At 41.3% G+C, this 14,758-nt stretch overlaps 2 protein-coding genes across 2 annotated transcripts in view; one reads left to right on the forward strand and one right to left on the reverse strand.

Moving 5' to 3' along the window:
• Positions 1-5,751, forward strand: part of phlpp1 (PH domain and leucine rich repeat protein phosphatase 1) — a 45,256-nt gene extending 39,505 nt beyond the window's left edge. The window contains exons 11-17 of the mRNA XM_040143681.1: positions 202-402; positions 1,282-1,444; positions 1,539-1,669; positions 1,891-2,004; positions 2,472-2,666; positions 2,837-3,065; positions 3,160-5,751. Of these exons, the coding sequence (XP_039999615.1) occupies positions 202-402; positions 1,282-1,444; positions 1,539-1,669; positions 1,891-2,004; positions 2,472-2,666; positions 2,837-3,065; positions 3,160-4,479 (2,353 nt within the window). The 3' untranslated portion in view covers positions 4,480-5,751. The remainder of the gene's footprint in view (positions 1-201; positions 403-1,281; positions 1,445-1,538; positions 1,670-1,890; positions 2,005-2,471; positions 2,667-2,836; positions 3,066-3,159) is intronic.
• Positions 5,752-5,944: 193 nt separating this feature from the next.
• Positions 5,945-12,838, reverse strand: mep1bb (meprin A subunit beta b). The gene is made up of 14 exons (XM_040143686.1): positions 12,716-12,838; positions 12,588-12,606; positions 12,400-12,450; positions 12,252-12,295; positions 12,051-12,129; positions 10,868-10,985; positions 10,525-10,703; positions 9,745-9,963; positions 9,352-9,504; positions 8,429-8,644; positions 7,858-8,325; positions 7,564-7,743; positions 7,029-7,170; positions 5,945-6,358 (listed from the first exon to the last, which is right to left on the reverse strand). The coding sequence occupies exons 1-14, from the start codon at positions 12,788-12,790 to the stop codon at positions 6,136-6,138; spliced, it is 2,166 nt and encodes a 721-aa protein (XP_039999620.1). The 5' UTR covers positions 12,791-12,838; the 3' UTR covers positions 5,945-6,135.
• Positions 12,839-14,758: the final 1,920 nt, after the last annotated feature.

Below are 14,758 nucleotides of genomic sequence, written 5' to 3' on the forward strand. Positions count from 1 at the left end.
GGCAAAATACTCAAGGGCAAGGATGACAGGCAAGTAAAAAACCAACCAACCACTACAAGGAGGGGAAAAGGGATTGTTTTAATGGGCATCATAGAACTAGAAACGCATGCAGAAGTTTGTAATTAAAGTGACTCGTCTCAATTTTCCATGTCCCTGTCTGACAGAAAACAAAAATGAGCCTGTTCTTTAATTTTTGTTCAGCTTACGATGCATAAATGCATCAGCCAATAAACTGGAGCACCTGCCACCCTCCAGCCTATCAGAGGAGAGTCATAGCATCCTGCAAGAACTCTACCTCACCAATAACCGGCTGACAGACAAGTGTGTACCCATGCTGACAGGCCATTCACACCTTCGAGTTCTGCACATGGCCTACAACCATCTCCAGACCTTCCCAGCCAGGTAAAGAAAGTCAAATTTTACACTCCAGTCTGACCATTTCCTCTTCTATTTTCATTATTCTTCACTCTGTTTTTTTTCTTTTATCAAACATTTTTATCAATAATCTCATCTATAAAATATCAGAAAATAGGGAAAATCACAGTTTCTGACAGACCAAAAGTCCAAAACCCAAAGAAATAAAATATTAAAGTACTATAAAGAAAGGGGAAAAACAAATTCTCATTTAAGATGGTGGAGCAAATGTTTAACATTTTTTCTTGACAAAAGACAAATTAGTTGTTTCCAACTGGTCTAGAGTCACAGGCCACATGTTGACCAACTAACACTAATTGCTTATATTTCCCTCCATGCATTCCACCTGTCGGGGGATTCAAACCCAGGTCATTCCTGCTGTGAGGGGACAGTGCTAAAACTGTGATACTCCTCAGTTTAACCTTACTAATTGAAAACTAAAATAACTTAAGTAGTATACACCTGGGGCTAAAGGCTCAATAAAATATGAAGGATTGCAAAACAAAATTTAATAGAAATATTATTAGTAGTATTAGTACTACTTAGTCTACTAAAACAATTTTTACAGCATAACATGTCTGGTAAAAAAGAACAAGGCAATACAACAGCTGCAGTTTTAAGGTTTGAACTTTTTTGTTCGAGCCAGATATATAATATGTGTCTGTTATGGAGCGAGTCTTTGCTACTAGCAGCAAAGACTTTGGAAAAATCGCCGCAGTCATGCAAAGCAAGGGTCACACGACTGAGAAAGTCAGCAATCACAGGCTACTTGAACTGTTAAGTTTTCTGGCATTTGACTAATCGATTTATTGTTTCAGCACCGTCTTACACACTTCAGCTTACCCATTGCTTTGTCTTATCCCTAAGTAAAATGGCCAAGCTTGAGGAGCTGGAGGAGGTGGACCTGAGCGGAAACATGCTGAAGACTGTGCCCACCACCATCATGAACTGCCGGCGAATGCACACACTCATTGCCCATTCCAACGCCATCGAGGTCTTTCCTGAGGTCATGCAGCTGATGGAGATGAAAGTAAGCCAGTAGCAGTAGCACATCTCTATGAGCCCCTAAGCTTGTGCTGCTTATGCATTTGTGTGAGTATTGACAGCCTGTCCTCTGTTGTCAGTGTGTGGATCTGAGCTGTAATGAGCTGAGCGAGATCACTCTTCCAGAGAATCTGCCTCCCAAGCTTCAGGAACTGGACCTGACTGGAAACCCTCGTCTCAATCTGGACCACAAGACCCTCGAACAGCTCAAGTATGTCATTGTTTCTCTGCAGATCTTTGCGTTTTATTCAGGACTTCTGTTGATCTGTTAGTTCAACCTGTTTTTCATGTTTAATATTTCCTTATATATTTAGTGTACAGTCTATGTAGTTTGGAAATAGCCAGAATGGAATCTTCTCAGTGGTTTATGTATCTTTATGCCTCGCCATGGTAAAGCGTATTTTATCTTTTTCATGTTTTGTTGTTTTCCAGTAATATTCGCTGCTTCCGTATTGATCCCCCTCCAACCTTTTCGTCGAACGAGGCATCTGGTGGGCCTGCTGTGTGGAGTCATGGTTACACAGAGGCCTCGGGCGTCAAGAACAAGTGAGTTCCATCGCACTTGTCCAGTGAAGCCTCACTAATCCCAAACCTCTTGAGAATCAGCACTGGCAAAGCCACATGACTGAAATGAAGGGAACAATGAAGTGGCGCTTATTGAAAACATGAATCATTTATACTCGCACATGCCAAGACATCTCTGTATGAGCCAAACTGCCAATTCAACACTTCAGTGTACAAGCTAAAGAAGTCATTCAAGCAGTTGTAAACATTGATTCCACATTTCTGTATACATAAGTGATGTTCAGTAGGCAAGTGGTGATGATGGGGTTTCTGCGGTACAGTCAAATGAATAATAGAAGGCATTATTTCCGAGGTTATAGTTTGTGGAGTAGTATGAGCAGTATGTGAACAGAGGAGTTATGATGTGTTTGAAGCCCGCATTGTTTCCTAACAGAGCGCATGCCTCAATGACATTATGGCCTCTCTTTTGTGTGTCGTTTTCATGTCAGACTGTGCGTTGCAGCCCTTTCAGTGAACAGTTTCTGTGGGAGTCGTGAAGCTTTGTACGGCGTGTTTGATGGGGACAGGAATGTGGAAGTGCCCTACCTTTTGCAGTGCACCATGAACGATGTGTTGGCTGAAGAAATACACAAGACCAAGAGCGAAGAGGACTACATGACCAACACCTTCCTCGTCATGCAAAGGTACGTGGTAGCCTTGACAGGCATATTTGCCTTTTTCATCATTCCATCCATCACTATCCTATTTACAAAACATCTATTGTATGTTGGAAATTTCTACTTTCTAAAACATAAACCGTAATCTACACAGTTAAAACCCCTTCTCCATTATCCTCTTTCTTCCACCCATGTAGGAAACTTGGGACTGCGGGTCAGAAACTGGGTGGGTCGGCAGCTCTGTGTCACATTCGCCATGACCCCACTGACCCCGGTGGCTGCTTCACCCTCACGGCTGCTAACGTGGGCAAGTGCCAGGCCATCTTGTGCCGCGATGGAAAGCCGTTGTCGCTGTCCCTGCTTCACAATGTAGGGCTGGAGGAGGAATACCGCAGGATCCGGCAGCACAGGGCTATCATCACTGAGGTAAAGATCCTTGAAGTAAACCTTATACTAATGGAAATCAATATGGAGTGTATTATTGTAAGCACTATATTGATGTTTATACCCTTTTCCATAGGACAACAAGGTGAATGGCGTGACCGATTCCACACGAATCATGGGCTACTCCTTCCTTTACCCATCCGTCATCCCTTGTCCCTATGTGCAGACAGTCACTCTCACCCCCCAGGATGAGTTCTTCATTCTGGGCAGCCGGGGCCTGTGGGATGTTGTTTGTCCCACCGAGGCTGTGGAGGCTGTTCGAAACGTCCCAGACGGCCTGGCTGCTGCTAAGAAGCTGTGCACACTGGCGCAGGGATACGGTTGCACCGACAGCCTCAGCGCTGTTGTGGTTCAGCTCAGTGTGAGTGAAGACTGCTGCTCCTGCTGCTGTTCTGAGACTGCCCAGCCACCTCCTAGCCCCGGCTTGGGCCCCTATCCCCCATCGTCCTCTGCCATTAAGGAACGGCCCTCAGACGGCTCCCTCCCTGTGCCCCCTTCGTCCTGCAGTGAAATCAGCAGTGAGATCAGTACCAGCGAGATGAGCAGCGAGGTGGGCTCCACAGCCTCATCTGATGAACCACCGCAGAGCTCCTTGGTGCTGCTGCACGATCAGCCCCACCATCCTCACCTCCACCTGCACCATCAGGCCCACTCGCTGTCTTTACAGCACCAGCAGGCCCACACAACCACCCAGCCCTGTCAGTACCTGTTCCCAGGCTCAGAGCTACCCTCTGCTCGCAGCTGCTGTGCCCTCCATCCTGCCTGCTTAGCCAGTTCCTTCCAGAGGCAGCTGTCTAGTGCCACTTTCTCCAGCGCCCTGTCTGACAATGGGCTGGACAGTGAGGATGAGGAGCCCATTGCTGGTGTTTTCTCTAATGGGAGCCGTGTGGAAGTAGAGGCGGATGTCCACTGCCTCAAAGCAGAGTCCTCCTCCTCTTTGTCATCTCACACATCAATACCCTCATCCGCCAGCCAGGAGCGCACCCTGCCGACTCTTCCCCCACCTCCTCCACCGCCATGCACCCCAGAGCCCCTGGAGGAAGGGGTCGACCTGAGCATTGGTGAGGCTGAGAACGGCCTGGAGAGGGACGAGTCGTGGCAGGGAGTCGGAGCAGGAGGTGGGGAAGGAGGAAAGTTAGGTGGAAAGAGGAGGGTTAATGGGTCAGTTGCACGCCAGGAAAAGAGTCACAACCTTATTGAGGTGGCTGCTGACGCTCCCTCTAAGAAATCCGGGGGCTACTTCACAGCTCCAGCCCAGCCTGACCCAGATGACCAGTTCATCATCCCCCCTGAGCTGGAGGAGGAGGTGAAGGAAATCATGAAGCAGCATCAGCAGAAACAGCAGAAGCCCCCTGGGACTGATCAGCCCACAGATTACTACGACACCCCTCTCTGAACAGCAACACCCCCACCTACAGCCTCATCTCCCCCTCCCAGCGGCAGCATGCACAGAACCCTACATCGACCTAACCATTCTGATTCTTTCACTCTGAGCCTTCCAGCTCTACACAGCCTCATCCTTGGGGAACCATGCACTGTTAACTGCTCCACCTGTTTTTACCCAAGCAACTCATAGAGTAAAACAAGCAAACGAGCCCTTTAAAGACACTCAACCCTCTTGAAAAGCCTGTGGACACAGCTCTTGGTGTCCACGGTCGTGCCCTTTTCACAGACTGTGGAACGTTGTTTTTACATTAGACAACCAGCTGAGTATGTAATCAACACTAGTCTCTTTGCAATAGCATTAGCTCACCACTTGTTATTATCGATAACAATTCCATGGTTTGTTTGTTTGTTTGTTTTGTAAGAACTTACCATATCTTTTAATGTGAAAGCAGAGAAGTTGCTGAAAGAACTTTTTAAAAACAGAGACACATAATCTTTTTATTATCAGTGAAATATGTCAAATGGTACACTAGAAAGGCCACAATTAACACTTGTAGATAGGGCACTTAAAATACTCTATTTCTTCAGTAAATCATGGCTCTTGGCCTGTAAAATGGCATAGAAATTTTTTGTAGAAATTTTAAATACTAACTCCTAGGAGTTGCATACTCTTTATGGTGACTCAGTCACTTTTACTAATCTTCTCTGAGAGAAATGGTGATTTTTTTTCTTTTTTTTTTTTCCAATGATTGTAAATAAGTGAAATGTTGTATGCTGATGCTTTTAAAGGAACTGCGTACCTAGATGTCGGTGAAGGTTTTAATGGTGGTGGAGGATGTGTGGTTCACCAAGAGTCTGCTGTTATGGAGGTGCCCCCCCCCCCCTTTTTATAACGTAGACCCACAAATACTGCACAGACACATACACACCCCCATACAAAGGTTTCTGTACAATTGCAGGTCTGAAACTCCAACATTCCATGCAATACAACATCGCTGTATCTAATGAACACTAATAGAAAGATATTTGCATGCACACTTGCATGCACCCACATACAAACACACACACAAACACACACACACACAAACACACACAAACACAAACACACACACACACACACAAACACACACACACACACACACACATACATAGACGGACACCCACAGGTAATATTAGTCCCACCTCACCTCCCTCCTACAGTAACTGTTATCACCGGCATGACTGGTTCAAGTTCAGTAATACAAACAAAATATATCCACATGGAAAAGAGACAACACAAATGTTCCTGTCTTTGGTATAATAAATTTTAAATTTGTGAATATAAGTAATCCTGTCTGGGACTTATTCTTAATAATTACTTTTATGTTTTTGCAGTTAAAGTGTGTTGTTAAGAAATTCACATAAAACTTAGTTATGAAATAATTTATTTAACACAATAATATTCTCATATTGCTGTAGTGTTTTTACATTGAATGATCAGAAGGGGGCAATCTCATATAATGTTATGATCTATAGTGTGCGATGGCTTACCTAAAAGCCTGCTCTACAAGATATTTAGCGTAAACATTGAGCTGAAAAATATTGATTTATTCTACTGCAAGTCTTCTTTTTTGTTGCTGTTTTCTTCTTTTTACCAAGTTTTCGTTGGAAAGTTCAGGGTCTCCCACTACAGCGCCTCTGTGACCTGCATGTTTGGCATGACAATACTGTTGTCCTTACTGCGTTGCTTATACTTCTTCTTCACACAGATCACACTGACTGCTGTAACCACCAGCATGACTCCCAGTACAGACAGAGAGGAGGCAAGTGCAACCGTGGTTTTATCCATGACGGAGCCCTTGTACTGACAGCTGTCCCCATAGTACCACCAGTCATCACCCACCACACACCTGGGAGCAGAGAAAAAAATCTGACTGGCAGGTATTCCCAGCACTCATACAGAGCAAGTGTAGAAGGTGATGGAAAATTGGTGCAAGGTAAATATAAGGAAAACTCAGACTAAGGGGACAAGGGAAAATGATTTAAAATGGAACTGATTTACTAGCTTTTATAAGGATTCATTTAGATGAGGTTCAGTTCTCAATATCAGCATCAAATATTTGTTGTACACACTGGAAAAAAAACAAACTTTTTTTCCAAAATGTAATACCAGAAGGAATAGAAAATAGACATTTTGGGAAATAAGAGTAAGCTTAGCTTAGCACAAAGACTGGACACATGGGGAAACAGCTCGCTTGGCTCTGTCCAAAGGTAAAAAAAAGTTACTCCACCTACCAAGAAACATAGTAAAACCACAATGGGTTGTCCTTGTGTGCACGACATAACGTCATTGTTTGTACACATCAAACAAACATGATATAACATGTTAAATGGTGAGCTTACATCTGCTCTTGGCAAGAAAGCCAATGAGCGTATTTCCCAAAATGTCAAACTATTCCTTTAATACTAATATCGAGCAGGAATTTGTATTGCTCAAGTTTAGTTTTATTGCTCATGGACCCTTTAAACTTGCAGACTGATCCATTAGCTGTTTAGTGGGTGCAGTTAAAAAGTGCTCACCTGCAAGCAGCTTTCCCGTCATCCACCACACAAACTCCGGCATTCAGACATTGCACATTGAAGCAGACGTCGGAGGGTGAAGAGGTGACAGGTTTCACGGTTGTGGAAGGCAGAGGCTTGGTCGGAATCAGATGAGACACATCTGAAGAGGGACAGCAGGTGAGAGAGCAGTTAATTGGATCCAAGTGGAGGAGCATTGACGAACATGAAATGAACAGGCAATGATTGGATCGCATAATTGACTCTAGTGTTTTTCTGTCAAGTGGGTATATGAATCATGGATGTAATCATACATTACTGGTATACATGATCCTATGAATGTTGATTGCAGGGGTGGGAGAGATGATTGTGTAGAATACTAATGGATAATTGATGTAATGCGTGACAAGATGGACATGGTCTTACTATGTATATGACTACATCAAATTGTTAGCCCTCTGTGCAAGACAGTTCTCATATCTTTCATATGTTTGGACACAGTGCAAGCTTCATATGCTGAAATCTTTCAAGTTTGCCAGTTTGTGGTGCTTTTTACCCTCCATTGTGAGGAGAAAGATGGCGTCCCCTCCCTTGATGAAATCCCTGCTCTTGGCTCTGAGGTGGGTGAGATACACCGCAGTTCCGGCGCCTGGCCCACGGAAATACTTGGACCCATCTGCATCTATGACTTCAAAGCCCACCTTGCGAGGGTCATCCCAGAAAAATTTGTCAGAGTCTGTTTAAAAGGATGTTGAAAGGGTGTATTAATATATCATTACAACAAAAGTTGTTTTTTCATGATTTGAAGAATAATTAAATTGAATCTTTTTGACATTGAAAGTAGCCGCACCTGTTGCCTTCATGTTGGGGTCAGTGGTTACACTGCGCTGGTTAGACATACGCTTTTGGATGTGTGGGTGCTGGTCCATCAGCATCATGGTTATCTGTTTCCAGGGGCAGGGCCATTCCTGCAAGGTGTCCTTTTCACGGGCCACCAGGTGAGCATAGGCCGACAACTCACCAGGGTAGCCTGCCTTTCCACTGGGGTACAGCTTCATTTGGAAAGTGTAACCCTCCTTAGAGGTGAATGTGGGGCTGAAGATAGATGTGTTTGTTGGGGTGTTTTCCATAACATGACTGAAATTCTTCACGCGCCATATAAATTCTGGGCAGGTGGTCTCAGAAAGGTTGATGTCATCCAGTGACAGTCCCCCTGTCGAGGTCCCAGATCCCTGCTTGGTCCCTTGAAAGACAACGCGGAATTTTGTTTTGACGTCTAGACTCACGTGATGTAGCTGCCACAGCTCCTGAGGGGATCCTGTTACAGCACATGAGGTAAAAACAGAAAAGTTTATTGAACATTTTACCAGCATATTTCTAACAGCCGATTTTGAGAAGTAATAGGATTTACTAATAATCACCATCGATGGTCGTAATAAAGCGCAGTTTTCCGCTGGGGTTAGCTTTGTCATACTCTCGCACATAGATCTTCAGTGTGTCGCTGGGGCCGGCGCTGTTGTAGTAGAAGAACTGCAGACATTGGTAACTTCTTTTGGGGTAAAGGAGCCTGCTTTCAAGCAGAGCTGTATCCCCAGTGTTGGCTGTGCCAGTGCTGAAGTGCATGAAATATCCTGAGCCTAAAGATCCAAATGTCACTTGTTTAATAATGTCGCCACCTAAGCATTATTTCAATGCACTTCATATTTTTTCAAGTCTATCTTAAAACAACCTTCACATGACTGTAGGTATATTGAAACAGCTTTTGGTCATTGTAATTGTTACTCCTGTCCACATTTGATGTGAAGAGATCTCCTCTTAATGCAAATTTTATATAAGAGACAGTGGACAAAATCCACAGTCTTTATTTTAAAATGCATTTTAAAGTTAAGTGGTAGTGTTCAGTAGGCCTTCGTCTGACTAAGTCAGACAAATCAAATGGGTATCTTCCAAAATTAAGGTCTTGTAGTATGAAATTCCCTGTGTTTTTCTGGTCAGTGTTTTCTTGCTGAGCTATGGTGGAGGGAACTTTCATACTTAAACAGACCATAACTTTAGAAGATAGCAACTTGATTTGTCTAACATAGACTGCCATAGTTTCATATTAGCTTTCCTTGAATTTCAGGAATGTGGATTTAGTCCCCAGTCAAATACATGATTTTGCATTAGAAAAGGATTTTTTTCAATGGCAGTATGGGGAGGAGGAACAATTGCAGTGACCGAAATCTTTTTCAGTGCAGTGGGTGTTGTTTTAAGATGGAACTGAATAAGATGTGAACTTATCCTTTAATGCAGAGACATGTATCTGCACCACATGCCATGCATATCCTTCCAAGGTAATTCTCACCAGTGCATTTGCCCATGTTGGAGTAGTCAGTGTCGGGCCCTCCAGCAGCTTTGACAACCCTGACCCAGTCTGCATTGTCCCCTTGTCCCTGGATCATACCACAGATGTTCTCGCGTTCAAAGTCGCATGAGTCCAGGAAGGTGGAGCCACTGGCTAGAGGACATTTCATAATCACACATACATAGGTGAAGGACTTTGAATGGCTATAAATGAATCAATTACACAGTAATGAGAATTGCTTATTAAGACATAAGCCACTGACGGCTGCCATCAACAATATTATTTAGAATTAAAAAATTGGAAATAAAAAGCCAACAGTGGTGGTTCAAGCTGAAACCACACTTCTATTAAAGACAATGAAATACAAATTGGTGGTTAGTTGTCGACTCTCACTGCAGTTATAGAGGCGGTGCAGCTTGAGCAGGTCGCTATCACTGAACTCCATACGCTGGCCGATGACATCGCTGAAAGCAGGGATCTTGGTGACAATGGTGGGCTTGGTGCCATTGCGAAAGGCGTTTTTACTGTAGTGCATCATGGAGCCATAGTCGTAGGGCACCCCCAATGAGCTGGAGGTGGTGTCACTGTAGGTATTAAAGTTGTGTTCTTTACCTGTGGATCAAACATAAATAAAGGTGTCAGTGCAGTTGAATTCATTATCCAAATGTAGGGTCGGATTACAAAGAAATGTATTTAGATCTCTCAGAAAAGTTGCTTATCAACAGCTGATACGGGGGTTAAGCCTTGACAAAAGTTTGCTGACATATCAAAGAACTCTGTACTTTATTCAGACTGTAATAGATTTGATTTAACAATTTGTTGAGCAGAGGTCAATGCAGCTAAGATACAGAGGGGAAACTGCCTTTTATGTCATGCACATGCTTATCACACAAGCAATAAATCAACTGCTGCATGAAGTGCTTTCCTTCAAGTTCTATGTAAGAAACCTCTGGGACACTGCATGGACTGAAGTGATTTTTCTGTTTTTCATTAGAATCTAAATTTTGTTGTATGAATGTAATGGATGAAAGCTGCTTTACACTCCTCAGTCTGACAAAATTATAATCATACACATGGAAATAAAAATCATGAAGTAGGCGTGTCGTAAAGGGATAAATGAAATGTGGGAGCATGTTTAAATTAATTATGATTTAGTTGTGAGAGGTTCAGTACCCTGTGAGATGCGGTCCCACATGATTTTGACATAATCATCACGGTCTGCCCTGGACTGCTCATGCCAGAAACCCAGAGCATGAAGGAACTCATGTTCAATGGTGGCGATGCGGTCACAGTTTTTCCCTATGGACAACCTCTGCTTCCCAACTCGCCGGTTTCCCACAGAGGAGAAACAACTTTTGTAAGAGAGGAAAAAAAAAGCTTTTATGAACATCACTTGGAATCCACAATGACTTTTGTTGTAATGATAAATTACATAATATATTATGCACTAATCCTTGAGAAAGTACAGCTTGTCTTGACAATTTCTATAAAAGAATAAGAGTTCTTTTTGCCTTACCCGCCCCCTTTAAAAATGGAAATGTAGTTTGCCTCTCCGCTCCACGGCTTGAAGTCAATGCAGGTCTTGAGCCGGTACTGCTCAAAGGCCTTCAGAATCACAGCTTTTGCATTGATCTCTGCAGAGAAGATGATATCAGTTCTGTTAAAGTTAAAAAAAAAAAAAAATTCCTTCAAATTCCCCTTTAAGATAGAATATAATTTGGTGTAATTCACATAAGGTTCAAGATTACGTCTACTCCTATAAGGCTGTAAACCGTAGACTCAGAGATTATTTTTGAGGTAATTCAAGATGACATAAAATAATGGTAAAGATTTTCTTTACAGTAGGTTACAAAATTATCAGTATGTTGTCAGGTTTTTGTTTGCACCCTTGTGTTTTGTGGTAGTAATAATAATAATAATGATGATGATGATAGAAAAATCTCTCATTTTAAATAATGTTTTTCTTTTTTTCTGACATCATTAAAACTGAATATGTAGAAAAGCACTCAAGTGGTAGAAATGAGCTTGCATATTTGATGAAAGTGACAATATATGGAAACCATATGAACATGAAACATTGCTATTACATCAAAAAAGGAAATATCTGATTTGTCTATTATAGACTATGAATTAACAAATATATTTATTTTAAAATCTACAGTATATTATCCTACATAGTGACGTTATTTTTGGGGTCAGTTAGACCCCAGAAAGGTCTAACTCTCCGTTAGACTTTTTTTAAAAATGTCATCAAATAATAATCATTTTTATAAGACACTATCACAAAATTAGGAAAAGTCATTAAGTATCCAGTTGATGGATTTGGTGGTAAGACTTTTTTTGAGCTGTTGAAGAAGGCCCAAGATGACAAAAAAGAACCCACACAAAACAATTGAGTTCATTAAATTATTAAACAAAAAACGTCCATTGGGTAAAAGAAAGAAATGAATGAAAACCTTTGCCACTAAAATACACAGTTTTATGTGTTCACAGTTTTAATAAGCTATATGTTGCCATGCACTACTTACACGAGGTTTGCAGACTTATACCACAGAATTAATATATGTGAAAATATTGCATAAATACATCCATATTCCTCTAAAACTATACTGAACATGTAGAAACATTCCTTAAGTCCAGATGAACTTAATAGCATTTTTTCACCTTTTCCCCCTTAGTGTTCTAACAGGCACTCTTACCTAAGTCATCCTCCATGTAGTATGGGACCGTCTTTGGCCACCTGTACTCATCCCCTATTATGGAATTTCGAGTTTGCCTCTGCAGCGGTCAATAAAAGCAATCACAAAGATAGGAACGACATCACAAGTCAAGGTGAAAAAAGGCTTTTCACAAAATTCAATTGTGCAGGGGAAAATTAAGAACAGTTAAATTAACATTACCTCATCAAGGACAATGTCCCCCTCGACAAGATTCAACCCTGCCTCTGTGGAGACCATGCACAAAGAAAAACTGGTTTACAGTGGTTATTCCACGATAATCTGGACACATGAGGAGGAAAAGTGTCCGTTTTTCCTCCTGTCTGCGTACCTTCGTTGATGTCAAAAATGTCAAGGTCCCGTCCACCGTCCACATCATAGTCTGTAAAAGTAGATTAAGTAAAAAAGAATAGAAGAAAATACAGTTGAAGAAACTTAAACTTCAACTTGAGTCTGTGCCTTCCTCGTTGCAAAAAAAATAAAATAAAATAAAATAAAATAAATAAATAAAACACATACCTAATACGTTTCCTGTGGGCTAAACAAAAGAGAATTAAAATAGAAATGTTATTGATTTGCAAATGTATTAAAATCAGGTTTCTAGTTATCAAATGACAGTAACTCAACAAAATAAACCAATTTCTCACCAAACAAAGGGTGGTACCACAAAAGAGGCATACAATGTATAGAAGGAGTACACCTGTAGGTCTTCTTCCTGCCATGTCCTAAAGTGTCCCCTTGTGTGGGACAGTAAGTGACAGCTCCTGAGCTCTGACAAACACTCGGAGAGTTCCTTGCAGGGAATAACATGTGCTTACAAGTTGATATTTGACAGAGCTGTAAAAGGACCTGAGATAAACAACACCTTCAATCCACTCTGCTATCTGCTAACAAATCTTTAAACATTTGCAGATTAGGTTTAGTGAAACAGTACATGAGGGGGCAGCGCAACAGCCTTGCGGCCTTCCTACCTACCACAATGAACAAAACACAAGTAAGTTAGTAATGCACTTAGTCAACCAGGTTTACTTCCGACAAGTAAATTTAACATTCTCAAATATATTTAAATTTCTCAGATACTTAAGGCTTTGTTTCCATCAACAAACCTTTTTCTACTGTTTCTATAAATACAAGCTTTAATATAAATGTATAAATACAGATACATTGTGACTGCCATGTATATCAGACATACAGACATTTTCTTAAGGCTATTTTTTTCAGCGTAATTTTACATTTAATAAAGAAAAATGTCACCTCCTGATACACTTGGGCAGTTCTGTATTATTCTAAAGGCTCTTACAAGCAGTTCAAAGCTCATTATAAACCAAATGTTTAGTTTATCCTTGTCATAGATAAGTATTTCCATGGACTTCCTCACAGTATTATTTCATGGACATTTTAGAAATGACTGCTGTGCTATTTATGCTTGGTCTCATTCCTTGAAAAATTATAGCATTGTAAAAGCTTAGTAGTTGAGGATTGTTGACGAATAGTTTTCAAAAGACTTTCTGACGGTACAGCATATGACAAACATACGCAGAATAGTGCATTGTGCTATATCGATGGTTGAATGGCAACCTTCTTAGAAAATACAAAAGGAATACATCAAAACAGTCACCCTCATCACTGTACCATTACAGTCCAACAACTGAACAAAGAAGCACACTGACAACTGCCTACGCAGACCAGGGATCCTGGGCGGTTTTCTTTGTTGGTTTGTTTTTCTACTATTGTCAATATACTGTATATGCTTTGACATTCTGTAGTGGATCCACACAATGCGGCTCTTTGTGTTTTTGCAGCTGCACTAGAAATTTCTTTTTCTTTAAACCTAGCATTAGTAGACACATACTGCTCATATATAAAAAGAAGCTGAATGTGCAGTCAAGAATTCAACCAAATACCTTAGTTTTTCCCTTCATTTGAGTGTAACATGGCCTGGTAACACTTACTGTTGGTGCCTTTAAAACTGTGTTGCTAGTCACAAACAAAGCCCTTGTTTTGGGGCCACGTTGGTTTGAGGGATTTTGGGGAATATATGCTAACATTGCCATAATTTGTCTAATCCTGGAGAACAAATATCCATTCATCCCTTTTCTACTCTGGTTCTGTTCAGAGTCAATTGATACAACAAACTAAACACATTTACATCCACAGGATATTGAAGGTAAAATACCTCATGGAACGATCTTGTACCTCAATGACAACCCCACTTATTTTGCATCTAGCAGGCTGCAGATTTTCCGCAAGAGGGAGCTTTTTTAATCTCCAGTTCTACACATGACAATCATCCACCTTACCTATAGGGAAGGAAAGTAAGAGCCACATGAGTATACCTCACTGTTGCAACCAGCAGCTAAAGTACACATGTGCCACCTGCTGGCAATGACTGCTACTGCTGCATTTCTTTTCTTTTATTTTTTTTTTTTTTATATATATAGCTTTTGTTTTACTTTTTTGTCTGTGACTTACAAGTTATATATTTGAAACCTGTGCCACCTGTTTAAGTGTAACTTCTAGTGAAAATGTAGCATCATTGTGTCACACTAACCTGTAACTGATACTCAAATAGACATACTAATACTTTTGGAACACTTGATCATCAGACAAATTAGCATAAATTCTAATTGTGATACCGTTCAACCAACTGTTTTTCAATTAAAAAAGAAGAAATGTAATTGCAACCTTGG

Source organism: Xiphias gladius, chromosome 14 (genome assembly GCF_016859285.1).
Source record: "Xiphias gladius isolate SHS-SW01 ecotype Sanya breed wild chromosome 14, ASM1685928v1, whole genome shotgun sequence".
Classification (NCBI taxonomy): domain Eukaryota; kingdom Metazoa; phylum Chordata; class Actinopteri; order Istiophoriformes; family Xiphiidae; genus Xiphias; species Xiphias gladius.

Bases quoted from the DNA above. Each gene is read 5' to 3' on its own strand.
- mep1bb (XM_040143686.1), bottom strand. From the start codon at position 12,790: ATGGCAGGAAGAAGACCTACAGGTGTACTCCTTCTATACATTGTATGC. The intron at 9,964-10,524 runs GTACTGAACCTC...TTTGATCCACAG, and splicing joins GTGGGACCGCATCTCACAGG to GTAAAGAACACAACTTTAAT. The intron at 7,171-7,563 runs GTAAAAAGCACC...GTCCCTCTTCAG, and splicing joins CTTTCTCCTCACAATGGAGG to ATGTGTCTCATCTGATTCCG.